Source organism: Phyllopteryx taeniolatus, chromosome 1 (genome assembly GCF_024500385.1).
Source record: "Phyllopteryx taeniolatus isolate TA_2022b chromosome 1, UOR_Ptae_1.2, whole genome shotgun sequence".
Lineage (NCBI taxonomy): Eukaryota > Metazoa > Chordata > Actinopteri > Syngnathiformes > Syngnathidae > Phyllopteryx > Phyllopteryx taeniolatus.
Window position 1 is genome coordinate 50440648 of NC_084502.1, and position 13378 is coordinate 50454025.

The 13378-nt window shown below is 43.0% G+C and overlaps 1 protein-coding gene across 9 annotated transcripts in view; it reads left to right on the top strand.

Moving 5' to 3' along the window:
* Positions 1–13135, top strand: part of abcd1 (ATP-binding cassette, sub-family D (ALD), member 1) — a 28187-nt gene extending 15052 nt beyond the window's left edge. For 7 of the 9 annotated variants that reach the window (XM_061747894.1, XM_061747860.1, XM_061747869.1 and 4 more), the window contains 6 exons: positions 2466–2611; positions 6015–6160; positions 6237–6321; positions 6398–6523; positions 6643–6730; positions 9935–10159. In XM_061747894.1, coding sequence (XP_061603878.1) covers positions 2466–2611; positions 6015–6160; positions 6237–6321; positions 6398–6523; positions 6643–6730; positions 9935–10144 — 801 coding nt within the window. In that variant the 3' untranslated portion in view covers positions 10145–10159. Of the gene's footprint in view, positions 1–2465; positions 2612–6014; positions 6161–6236; positions 6322–6397; positions 6524–6642; positions 6731–9934; positions 10160–12637; positions 12791–12974 lie in introns of those variants that run through there. The other 2 variants (XM_061747903.1, XR_009784589.1) reach the window with 2 other exon arrangements.
* Positions 13136–13378: the final 243 nt, after the last annotated feature.

The window sequence follows — 13378 nt, forward strand, 5'->3', positions numbered from 1 at the left end:
TATGTAATTACAGTATATGAGGTAATCTTTCATTTATATGGGTTCACAGTCGTAGAGGCCCTCTGAGGGAAGTAACTACGATGTGGCCCGTGACAAAAATTAGTTTGACACCCCTGCTGTAACTCATTCATATTAAATGAAACACTGTCTTTGTGTGTGTACAATGAACGGCCAACAGTTCAAAGCAGGAAGCAGATGTGAAGGAGAAGAAAAACATGGACTTGATTGGTCCATTCTCTAGCAGTATTTACAGACAAAACGCACAGATGTATTGGCTTGCTATGATTTATCTATAGCATTTATGATTTATTGTTTATATGTGGCGGCACGGTGGACGACTGGTTAGAGCGTCAGCCTCACAGTTCTGAGGACCCGGGTTCAATCCCCGGCCCCGCCTGTGTGGAGTTTGCATGTTCTCCCCGTGCCTGCGTGGGTTTTCTCCGGGCACTCCGGTTTCCTCCCACATCCCAAAAAACATGCATTAATTGGAGACTCTAAATTGCCCGTAGGTGTGCATGTGAGTGCAAATGGTTGTTTGTTTCTATGTGCCCTGCGATTGGCTGGCAACCAGTTCAGGGTGTACCCCGCCTCCTGCCCGATGACAGCTGGATAGGCTCCAGCACGCCCGCGACCCTAGTGAGGAGAAGCGGCTCAGAAAATGGATGGATGGATGGATGTTTACATGTGCCCTACGATTGGCTGGCGAGGTGTACCCGCCTCTTGCCCGAAGATCGCTGGGATAGGCTCCAGTACGCCCGCGACCCTAGCGAGGATAAGCGGTACAGAAAATTGATGGATATACTGTCCAGTGGGTGCGCAACATATTCAGACACCCTTAAGGTTTTTCACTCTTTGTTATATTGCAGCCATTTACTAAAATTATTTAAATTATTTTTGTTCCTCATTAATGTACACACAGCACCTCGTATTGCCAGAAAAACAGAATTGTTGAAATCTCTGCAGATTTATTAAAAAAAGAAAAACTGAAATATCACACAGCCATAAGTATTCAGACCCTTTGCTCAGTATTTAGTAGAAGCACCCCTTTGAGCTAATACAGCTATGAGTCTTTTTGGGAATGATGCAAGTTTTTCACACCTGGATTTGGGGATCCTCTGCTATTCCTCCTTGTAGATCCTCTCCAGTTCTGTCAGGTTGGATAGTGAACGTTGGTCGACAGCCATTTTCAGGTCCCTCCAGAGATGCTCAATTGGGTTTAAGTCATTGCTCTGACTGGGCCATTCAAGAACAGTCACGGAGTTGTTCTGAAGCCACTCCTTTGTTATTTTAGCTGTTTGCTTAGGGTCATTGTCTTGTTGGAAGGGGAACCTTAGGCCCAGTCTGAGGTCCTGAGCACTCTGGAGAAGGTATTCGTCCAGGATATCCCTGTACTTGGCCGCAGTAATCTTTCCTTCGATTGCAACCAGTCGTCCTATCCCTGCAGCTGAAAAACACCCCCACAGCATGATGCTGCCACCACCATGCTTCACTGTTGGGACTGTATTGGACAGGTGATGAGCAATGTCTGGTTTTATCCACACATACCGCTTAGAATTAAGGCCAAAAAGTTCAATCTTGGTCTCATCAGACCAGAGAATCTTATTTTTCACCATCTTGGAGTCCTTCAAGTGTTTTTTAGCAAACTCCATGCAGGCTTTTATGTGTCTTGCACTTAGGAGAGTCTTCCGTCGGGCTACTCTGCCATAAAGCCCCGACTGGTGGAGGGCTGCAGTGATGGTTGACTCTTTAGAACTTTCTCCCATCCCCCAACTGCATCTCTGGAGCTCAGCCACAGTGATCTTTGGGTTCTTCTTTACCTCTCTCACCAAGGCTCTTCTCCCCCGATTACTCAGTTTGGCCAGACGGCCAGCTCTAAGAAGGGTTCTGATTGTCCCAAACGTCTTCCATTTAAAGATTATGGAGGCCACTGTGCTCTTAGTAACCTTAAGTGCAGCAGAATTTTTTTTGTAACCTGTCTCTGATCTTTTCAGGCAGTTCCTTTGACCTCATGATTCTCATTTGCTCTGACATGCACTGTGAGCTGTAAGGTCTTATATAGATGTCTGTGGCTTTCCTAATAGAGTCCAATCAGTATAATCAAACACAGCTGGACTCCAATGAAGGTGTAGAACAATCTCAAGCATGATCAGAAGAAATGGACAGCACCTGAGTTAAATATATGGGCAAAGGGTCTGAATACTTATGGCTGTGATATTTCAGTTTTTCTTTTTTTAATAAATCTGCAAACATTTTCAAAAACAATTCCTGTTTTTTTCAGTCAAAATGGTGTACATTTAATGAGGGAAAAAATGAACTTAAATGATTTTAGCAAATGGCAGCAATACAACAGAGTGAAAAATTGAAGGGGGTCTGAATACTTTCCGTACCCACTGTATTGCTATTCTTATTATGTGGTGTACTATGAGAGAGCATTTTGTGTTGATGTGCTGACTATGGGTTGTCAGGTTGACGAGGGCATGGATGTGTTGATCACGGGACCTAACGGATGTGGCAAAAGTTCTTTGTTCAGGATCCTCAGCGGCCTGTGGCCTGTTTATGGCGGTGTTCTTTCGCGACCAGAACCAGAACACATGTTCTACATACCGCAGAGGTATGCATACTAGCTCTCTTTGTGTGTGTATTACCACAGTGTAACCTTGCCTACTTTGTAAAGTGCAAAGATAGGTAAATACTCTTCATACAATGGTGCCTTGAGATACAAGTTTAACTAGTTCCTTGACCACGCTCGTAACTCAAAACACTCATTACAAATAATCTTTCCCCACTGAAATGAATGGAAATCTGTTCAAGCCTCCTGAAAAAAAATCCAACAAAACATTTTTGTGATGTTATTTAATGAGGAAAATGGCACTTTATTACAATTCCAATTAAGTTGGGACTTTGTGTTAAACATAAATAAACACAGAATACAATGGTTTGCAACTCATGCTCAACCTATATTTAATTGAATACACTACAAAGACAAGATATTTAATGTTCAAATTGATAAACGTTATTGTTTTTAGTAAATAATCATTAACTTAGAATTTTATGGCTGCAACACGTTCCAAAAAAGCTGGGGGAGGTGGCAAAAAAGACTGAGAAAGTCTAGGAATGCTCATCAAACACCTGTTTGGAACATCCCACAGGTGAACAGGCTAATTGGGAACAGGTGGGTGCCATGATTGGGTATAAAAGGAGCTTCCCTGAATTGCTCAGTCATTCACAAGCAAAGATGGGGCGAGGTTCACCGCTTTGTGAACAAGTGCGTGAGAAAATAGTCGAACAGTTTAAGGACAATGTTCCTCAACGTAGCAGGGGTGTCAAATGTTTAACACAACGTCCCAACTTCATTGGAATTGGGGTTGTATATTATAGTTTCAAAAAACATAGTTATGACATAATTAAATACTATTAAAAAGACTGAAACCGTTTTTGTCACAGCTTCTTCAATTGTGCTGATCATACTGCGTGCCTTGGCAACCCGGAGGCAGGAAAAGACCTACTGACAGATATACTGTGCTGGAGGCACAGCTACTCTCTTCTCTCTTCTTAGTACGGCAGTAATATTAGGTGTTCTCCGCAGAGGATAATGCTTGTGAGTATTGTTATATAGTCTGTCTACATGTGTTGCAGTAGTGTTTGTGTTCAGCTAGCCGATGCTTAAAGGGTAACAACACCTCCACATACAGTAGATGCTAATTTTTAGGCCATGTGCCTTTGGAGTTTCCCATTGTATATTGGCATTCCGGTAGCGGACGCTATGTGATTACTTGAAGTACACAACATGTCATTCTCTTTGTTTTATATTTAGTTTGACAGTAACCTTCAGCCAAGTGTGGCAATAAACAGCTTGAAGCCTCTTTTTTGAAGAATATTTACTAATTATACCGTATCTGCCAAACTGCTGCTTGTTGCGAAGTAAGTTGAGTTACCTGCCACCATACAGGTTTGACCTCGCAAGTCAAAGCAAAAAAATGTCAGAATGACGGCTTGTTTCTCGAAAAACTCATAAATCTGGTCACTTTTATCTCAATGCACCACTGTATATGTAATCTACTGTAGCAGCTCTAAAGAAGTGTCTCTGTGTGAAAGGGGCTGTAACTTAAATGCTGAATGAGGAAGGTATACAGTAATAAAAAATAGGTAGGATCTAATAGGGACTACTGCGAATATCAAAATAGGAAAAAAATGCATTTAATCGACGTTATACCACTAACTGTGACCCCAAAACACTTTAATTCAGGCCTGTCCTAGCTTTTTCCTCCAAGGTCTGCACGAGAGAATATTTGAAGGAAATAAAGGCCATTTTGAAATTCTACTACTTTAAAATGATACTAGCCAGCTACTGTCACTGCTTTTTCATGATGACAAAGAGGGTTTTATATGTACGTCACTATGGTAGCGTCAATGGCATTGCAAAATTTTATGGATGTCTGTATGGCTTGTTCACGCCATCATAGCGAATATCGCAATACAATTTTTTTTTATTTCTTTGAGAATATCCAGGAGCTTTACCTTCTCCTGGAGCATTCTAACTTTCTTCTGGCACTTTGGCTATTTGACAGAAGCCTAAAGACCTCTTTATACTCCCACGCTCGCACGGCCGACAACGCCCTCATTACATCACGTGACCGACGCATTGGCCCGCGCGGCCCCTCTGCGTCACTTGACGCGCACACGGCAAAAATTGTTTCTGCGCGGAGAATGCCGCGGAGATCATCTCTCCTGATTGGTCCGTTATAGTCACATGCATCCATTTTTTTAGTCACATGAATCCGTTTTAGTCACCGACTTGGAGGAGAACTGGAGTACATTTTCAAAACTGCGTACGTGGGAGGCGCTCGAGTGTAAAGGCAAGCTACGTGCTGAATAGCCGCAGTGACGTCAGCGCGGTCACCGCCCGCGCGAGTATACAGAAGCCTTTAGAAGTAGCATAGCGTTCAGGCAGCATTTTGGGGCGTTCAAGGCACAGTAAGTTTTCAAACTCCAAGCAATAGTTGAATTTTTCAGTCCTCGACCCTGCCCCTGCCGTATCACGTTTCTCCAGGAAGAGACCGATTTGTCGCGCTTGCCTGGCTGCCTCAGACTGCATCTTGGTCGGCCGCAAGCATGTCGACGGACCACTGGAATTGGCCTAGAGGCCCGCTGCGTCCCGCTTGCCTACGGCCACCTTAGAGTGCAGCTTGAGGTCGGCCGCGAGTGCACAATTTTACACGAAATGTTACCGGTTTGATGATATGTTTTTTGTAATGTACAATCAATTAAAAATATGAGAGATGAACAACTTACTCGCCAACTCGGTGATGACAATGTAATGTTCCCGGTGGTTTTCCAAGCTCAGCCATTCAGCCTTCAATGTATAGGGACACACACCACCATTATATACTGTTTACCCTTGATTTGAAGTAGAGAGCTGTCCAGTTCCTTTTTAACATTTGTTGCTAACTAGGGGGAAAAATTCGGCCAAATACAAAAGTCTGTGGGAGTGTGCTGGGTGTTAAGACACTATTATTTATCACATGCGGCGTGTGTGCACGCAAATAATTGATATCTCTTTGGTCATGCCTCCTGTCACTACACTCTCTCACTATTATTATCCTGCTCTGCACAGTTGTAAAATAATCATTAAAATTAATTTAAAGGCATTAGATGGTGCCAGAGAGGGGTGATTTTTCAAAAGATTATTTTAAAAATATTCTGTTAGTTCATGCAGACAGTTTAAACATATATGACAAAAAGTGTTTTTTTTTTAAACCTACAAATTTGCCCTTTAAAGAAATAGCACGAAAACCCGACCAGTATGTACATTACCTCGTCGGGTGATGTCACGTTTAAACCAAGAAACCTTTGAGGTCTTGAGTGTTTATGTATGATGCCAATTTGTGTGACTTTCACCTGAAAATGCGGCTGAAATTCCCAATTCCACAAAGGTTCTACTCTACTTCTACTGTTGTTTCTATTGCTACTGTTGCAACTGCCAGATGGCATGCATGACTGCGTGTGCTGTGCAGGCCCTATATGTCCGAGGGGACGCTGAGAGATCAGGTTATCTATCCAGACTCTGTGGAGCAGATGGCACACAAAGGAATGACAGACTCGTTTTTGGAGAAGATCCTTTGCACCGTGCACCTTCTCTACATCCTGGAGAGGGAGGGAGGTGTGTGTGTGTGTGTGTGTGTGTGTGTGCGCGTGTGTGGGGCTAGCCAGTGACTTGCTGCTTACGTTTGGATCAGGTTGGGAGTCCGTCAATGACTGGAAGGATGTCCTGTCAGGAGGAGAGAAGCAGCGTATGGGAATGGCTCGCATGTTCTACCACAAGTGATCCACCAAACACACACGCATGCATTGGGTGGGGTCACATGATCATCTCAACTGAGTCAAATGTCTCACGCAGGCCCAGCTACGCTCTGCTGGACGAGTGCACCAGTGCAGTGAGTATCGATGTGGAGGGAAGCATCTTCCAGGCTGCAAAGGAGGCTGGGATATCCTTACTCTCAATCACCCATAGACCCTCCCTCTGGTTAGAACACACACACAAACACACGAAGTGAATCAATGTAGCTTCCAGCCAGCAGGGGGCAGCAGAGCTGCAGGCAGCTGGCTGAGGCCACACCCTGACACTTTCTATCCCTCCAACAGGAAGTACCACTCTCACATCCTGCAGTTTGATGGAGAAGGTGGTTGGCGCTTTGAGCGTCTAGATGCGACCACTCGTCTTTCTCTGCAGGTCAGCGTGTACTTCTAATTAATATAATAATAAAATATAATTTTGATCAATAATGGTTAAGAAATGGCCCTTGAATTTCATTTTTAAAATAAATACATTTTCCTGATATGAGTATTTGAATTACTGGCACTTGTTATTCATCAAAAGGTCATAATTGTTTTGAAGTTAAAAAAAAAAAAATCTAAAGTAAGATTTTTCAAACTTTTAATGCCAAAATGTCTTTACTGTTAGGTGTCCAACATGAAATTTCATGATTTGCAACATGTTTTCTGAAGATACATTTTTGGATACTGTATAAAGTATTTTCCTCTTGTTGCCAAATATGTGTTTTCCATGAAGACTAACACAAATGTATCTTAGTGTCTTCTGAGTTCCTTTATTTGGTTCTTTTGCAATCGGTACTACTTTGTCGCTCAAGCTGTCGTTTCCATTAATGCCACTGGAGAGATTGAATTTTGAATGATTCTAACAAATGGCTGCAATATAACAAAGAGAGAAAAATTTAAGGGCTTCTGAAAACTTTCCGTACCCACTGTATATACCAGTTTTTAAAATTGTGTCAATTGGCCAAGTAAAACCAGAATTATGATCAATAAATTACACCATATTTTCCCCCCACTTACTGTCACCCTAGGTGGGTGATGTTAAGGAAAGCACTCGCGAGCAGAAAGTGGTTTCAAGCGAAAATAAAAGTTCAAACTGTGATAACCCTTTTCTATTAGTGGAAAAACATGCTCATCAACCAATTAAAACTAGTTGCTACAGCAGGAAAGTGAAGGAAAGTCTTCTTGAGGAACAACGACAGTGGGAGAGTCTAAATTAGAGTGTGATTTCGACAATGAAGTGGCCAAAAACCCACCAAATGCAGACTGAAATGCAAACGCTGCCTCCAGGTGGACAAACAGAGAAGGGACACAACGTAGAAGTGTGAATCCTGTGATTAGCCCCTCTGAATTCTGCACAGGAACTGCTTTTTGGAGGGACACTAATAATTTGTAATCGTAAGGTTTGACCTTTTTCGCAAGGTTGCTGATGCCATACTCACAATTCATCAAAGAGCTATTCATGGTACGTCACACCTACACCTACCAAACTTGGCAGGTACCTGCATTACCCCGACTTCTACAAAATTGTAATTAAAACTTATATCCTAAACTCAACAGAAACTGACCTTCGACCTTTTAAATGTACACTTTTGGAAAATTTATACGTGTCACACTTTTGCGAACTTGTCCTACAGATTTCATCCGATTGACTTCAAACTTGGTCATTACCATCGCATCACCTGGACATAAAAAGTTATCAAAAGCTTTTTTGTCCGACATACTATATGCCGGTGGCGGCTCTTCAACCGTAGCTTTTCTGAGGTTGCCGAAAACAACATGGTGACAGTTCGTCAAAGACCTATTTGTGCTACGTTTGACCTACGAAAATTCCTAAACGCGTGTAGCACCCCCATACAAACAAATTTGTAATTACAACCCATGTCCTAAACTCAACAGAAAATGATCTACGTCCTTGTAAATGTATCATTCACAGTCGTTAAAAGTCCGACCATCATTACTAACAATACATACAGTAGTGTAGTAGGCCTAAGAGTTCATTACCTTCTTTCAACACCCGCATTTACTCAATATAACCTTTGAAAAGGCTCTGCGCTTGTCCAACATCAGTGGTGTCCTACCTATGGCCTGGGGAGCATTTAGAGGCCATCCCCCATTTTTATATGGCCCGCATTTTCTCAATATAACTTGTTACACGGCTTTGCGCTTCTGACAGCAGTGGTGTTCAACCTATGTCCCAGGGGTCATTTGCAGCCGGTCCTCCCATTTTGTGCGGCCGGATCTTTTTGCAGCATTTGCATGGGTCATGCTTTTGCACTTGTCCTGCAGCAGTGGTGTCAACCTATGGCCTGCGGGCCATTTGCGGGTCATCCTCCATTTTTGTATGGCTCACATTTACTCAATATAGACCATAACTTTGCATATGTCCTACAGCGTGGTGTCCAACCTACCGCCCGGGGGCAATTTGCGGCCCTTCAACGTGCCAACACCCCAACCTGCCAGGACCTCAAACTGCCAGTACCCCAATGTGCCTGGGGAGCAAGGGCCCAATTATAGCTGCTCGCATCTCTATTTATTATTATTATTAGGGCCCGGGCAGTGACCTGCAAGGTCCCAATTGAATTTGTAGAAATTCTTCTTCTTCTTCTTTAATATTATTATTATTATTATTGTTATTAGGGCCCACGCAGTGACCTGCGAGGTCCCTATTGAATTTGTAGAAATTATTAGGGCCCGAGCAGGTCGACCTGAGAGGTCCCTATTGTTTTTGAATAAATTATTCTTATTATTAGGGCCTGAGCAGGTAGAGCTGCGAGGTCCCTGTTGTTTCTGTAGAAATTATTCTTATTAGGGCCCGAGCCATCACAAACGGATACATTTTTGAGGCACTAAACTTGGACGAAAACACACGCACATCAGGCCCGGTTGGAATTTTTTATAATTTCACGTTTTCGGGCCCGATTTCCAAAAAATGGCTCGCCAGCGACCCCTAGAACCATGCCGAAAGTACATCAAAGGACAACTCGGGGATCCGTATGACCTACGGCTCTGAAAATTGGATATATAAATAAATATAGAGGGGACCCAGATGCACAAAAAAGTCAGTGCGTGCAATATGGAAACTCCAACAGGAAGTGACGTTTGACGCCTACGCCTATGGAAATTCCTACACGCGTGTAGCACCCCCATAAGAACAAAATTGTAATTACAACCCATGTTCAAAACTCAACAGAAAATGATCTATGACTGAGGATTTAACTACTCTGAATGTTACATTTAAAAGGCTTAAATGTAACATTAAGGGGAGTTAAATGTCCCACCTTCATTACCAACAATACATACAGTAGTTTACAACCCCAATTCCAATGAAGTTGGGATGTTGTGTTAAACATAAATAAAAACAGAATACAATGATTTGCAAATCATGTTCAACCTATATTTAAACGAATACACAACAAAGACAAGATATTTAATGTTCAAACTGATACATTTTATTGTTTTTAGCAAATAATCATCAACTTAGAATTTTATGGCTGCAACATGTTCCAAAAAAGCTGGGACAAGGTCATGTTTACCACTGTGTTACATCACCTTTTCTTTTATCCATCCATCCATTTTCAACACCGCTTATCCTGGTTAGGGTCGCGGGGAGCCTATCCCAACTGACTTCGGGCGAAAGGCGGACTACACCCTGAACTGGTCGCCAGTCAGTCGCAGGGAACGTATAGACACGGACAACCATTCACACTCTCATTCACACCGTCACAGAGTGGGAACTGAACCCACGCTGCCTGCACCAAAGTCAGGCGAGTGCACCACTACACCCTTTTCTTTTAACAACTTTCAATAAACATTTGAGAACTGAGGACACTAATTGTTGAAGCTTTGTAGGTGGAATTCTTTCCCATTCTTGCTTGATGTACAGCTTCAGCTGTTGAACAGTCCAGGGTCTCCGTCGTCGTATTTTACGCTTCATAGTGCGCCACACATTTTCAATGGGAGACAGGTCTGGACTGCAGGCAGCCCAGTCAAGTACCCGCACTCTTTTACTCCGAAGCCACGCTGTTGTAACACGTGCAGAATGTGGTTTGGCATTTTCTTGCTGAAATAAGCAGGGGCGTTCATGAAAAAGACATTGCTTGGATGGCAGCATATGTTTCTCCAAAACCTGTATGTACCTTTCAACGTTAATGGTGCCTTCACAGATGTGTTAGTTACCCATGCCATTGGCACAAACACAGCCCCATACAATCACAGATGCTGGCTTTTGAACTTTGTGTCCATAACAGTCCGGATGGTTCTTTTCCTCTTTGGCCCGGAGGACACGACTTCCACAATTTCCCAAAACAATTTGAAATGTGGACTCGTCGGACCACAGAACAGAACTTTTCCACTTTGCATCAGTCCATCTTAGGTGAGCTTGGGCCCAGAGAAGCCGGCGGCGTTTCTGGGTGTTGTTGATATTGCTTTGCATAGTAGAGTTTCAAGTTGCACTTACGGATGTAGCGCCGAACTGTATTTACTGACATTGGTTTTCTGAAGTGTTCCTGAGCCCATGTGGTGATATCCTTTAGACATTGATGTCGGTTTTTGATGCAGTGCCGCCTGAGGGATCGAATCCCTAAATTCATTTCAATTGTACGTTGAGGATCATTGTCCTTAAACTGTTCGACTATTTTCTCACACACTTGTTCACAAAGAGGTGAACCTCGCCCCATCTTTGCTTGTGAATGTAGCAGGGAAGCTCCTTTTATGCCCAATCATGGCACCCACCTGTTCCCAATTAGCCTGTTCACCTGTGGGATGTTCCAAACAGGTGTTTGATGAGCATTCCTCAACTTTCTCAGTCTTTTTTGCCACCTGTCCCAGCTTTTTTGGAACGTGTTGCAGCCATAAAATTCTAAGTTCATGATTATTTGCTAAAAACGATAAAGTTTATCAGTTTGAACATTAAATATCTTGTCTTTGTAGTGTATTCAATTAAATATAGGTTGAACATGATTTGCAAATCATTGTATTCTGTTTTTATTTATGTTTAACACAATGTCCCAACTTCATTGGAATTGGGGTTTTAGTAGGCCTAAGACTTCAATACCTTTTTCCAAAACCCACATTTACACAATATAACCTTTGAAAAGGCTTTACAATTGTCCAACGGCAGGGGTGTCCTACCTATGGCCTGGGGGCCATTTGAGGGCCATCTCCCATTTTTGTATGAAATGCATTTTCTCAAAATAATTTGTTACACGGCTTTGTGCTTCTGACAGCAGTGGTGTTCAGCCTATTACCCAGGGGTCATTTGCAGCCGGTCCTCCCATTCTGTGCGGCCGGACCTTTTTCCAACATTTGCATGGGTCATACTTTTGCACTTGTCGTGCAGCAGTGGTGTGAAACGTCTGGCCTGGGGGCCATTTGCGGGTCATCCTTAATTTTTGTGTGGCCCACATTTCCTCAATATGGGCCATACCTTTACACTTGTCCTACAGTGTTGTTTCCAACCGCCCCCCCCGGGGGCAATTTGCAGCCCTTCACAGTATTAAAAGTCTCACTTTAATTACAAAGAATACATACAGTAGTGTAGTAGGCTGAAGAGTTCATTACCTTCTCTCAACATTTAGTCAATATAACCTTTGAAAAGGCTTTGCACTTGTCCAACAATAGGGTGTGCTATGGGCCATCCCCCATATTTGAATGGTCCGCATTTTCTCAATATAACTTATTACATGGCTTTGCGCCTCTGTCAGCAGTGGTGTTCAACCTTTGGCCTGGGGGCCATTTGCGGGTCATCCTCCATTTTGTGTGGCCCACATTTACTCAATATGGGCCATAACTTTGCATATGTCCTACAGCTTGTATCCAACCTACGGCCCGGGGGCAATTTGCGGCCCTTCATCGTGCCAATACCCCACCCTGCCAGGACCTCAAACTGCCAGTACCCCAACGTGGCTGGGGTGCGAGGGCCCGATTATAGATGCTCGCAGCTCTAGTTATATTTGAATTCTATGTTATAAAAATGTTTTGTTCAACAATTAAAGAATTCACTTTTTCCTACTCGGACTTTATTTTTTGTGTGATTTTGGGTCCAAAGTGTTACTACAGTATGTCAAAATAAAAATGTCAATAAACAAGGAAAGTTAAGTTTTAGATGAAATAAAATGGTAAACACGAAACTAGTGACCCTTGACTCCAGAGGGTGTGTCTGTTTTCCCATATAAAACCAAGGTGGCATAAAAAATAGCTTTTTTGTCTTGACCGTTATTGATCAAATTAGATGAAAACTACCCTTATTCTCTGTGACTTTGTTGTTACCTTAATAACAAGCTCTTGCCTATCACCGTTGCAGGAAGAGAAACGGCGTCTGGAGAGTCAGCTGTCGGGAATCCCCAAAATGCAGCAGCGTCTGTCGGAGCTCTGCGTCCTGCTGGGGGAGGGCCATGGCGAGGTTCCTCCCGACCATGCCTCTCTCTCCTGCGAGACGCCACACCAAGGATGATCGGTAAGTCCATTTTTGACACATTCTCTGATCCAAGAAAGCGGCGCGCGCAGACGTCACTCCACTTTGACCACTGCCTTTATGTTCAGTTTTAATAGGAACTTAGGAAACTCCATCTTTGGTCACATCAGCTGCGATCAGTGGTCCCTAATTCTGTTGATCAACTTCTGGGTGTCTCTCTCTGCAGGGTCTTCACGAGATTCTCCAGGATGTGACAGAAGATTGATTTTAAATGTGACAATTGGAATATTTTTGGTCAATAGATGACTACCTTTATTTTTCACTAATCCAAAACAGATGGTATTTTTAAGATGCTTTTCAAAATAAAGGTTTGAGAGGTAAAATCAATTGACAACCAGACTCCCCGTGATCCCTCAACCATACTTGCCTCCTGTGTATACTGCATACGTACATACAATACATGTTGAGTGTACATTGTCCCCTGGTCTAACACAGCATAAAAACTTTTGTCACTTTGGTTCCTGTTACCCCCTGCTGGATTACCTGTAAACTGCTTGTTAGAACTAGAATTGTCACCCAGTACATGACACTGCTGGATACATCACAGAATATCATAATCGATGCCCCAGT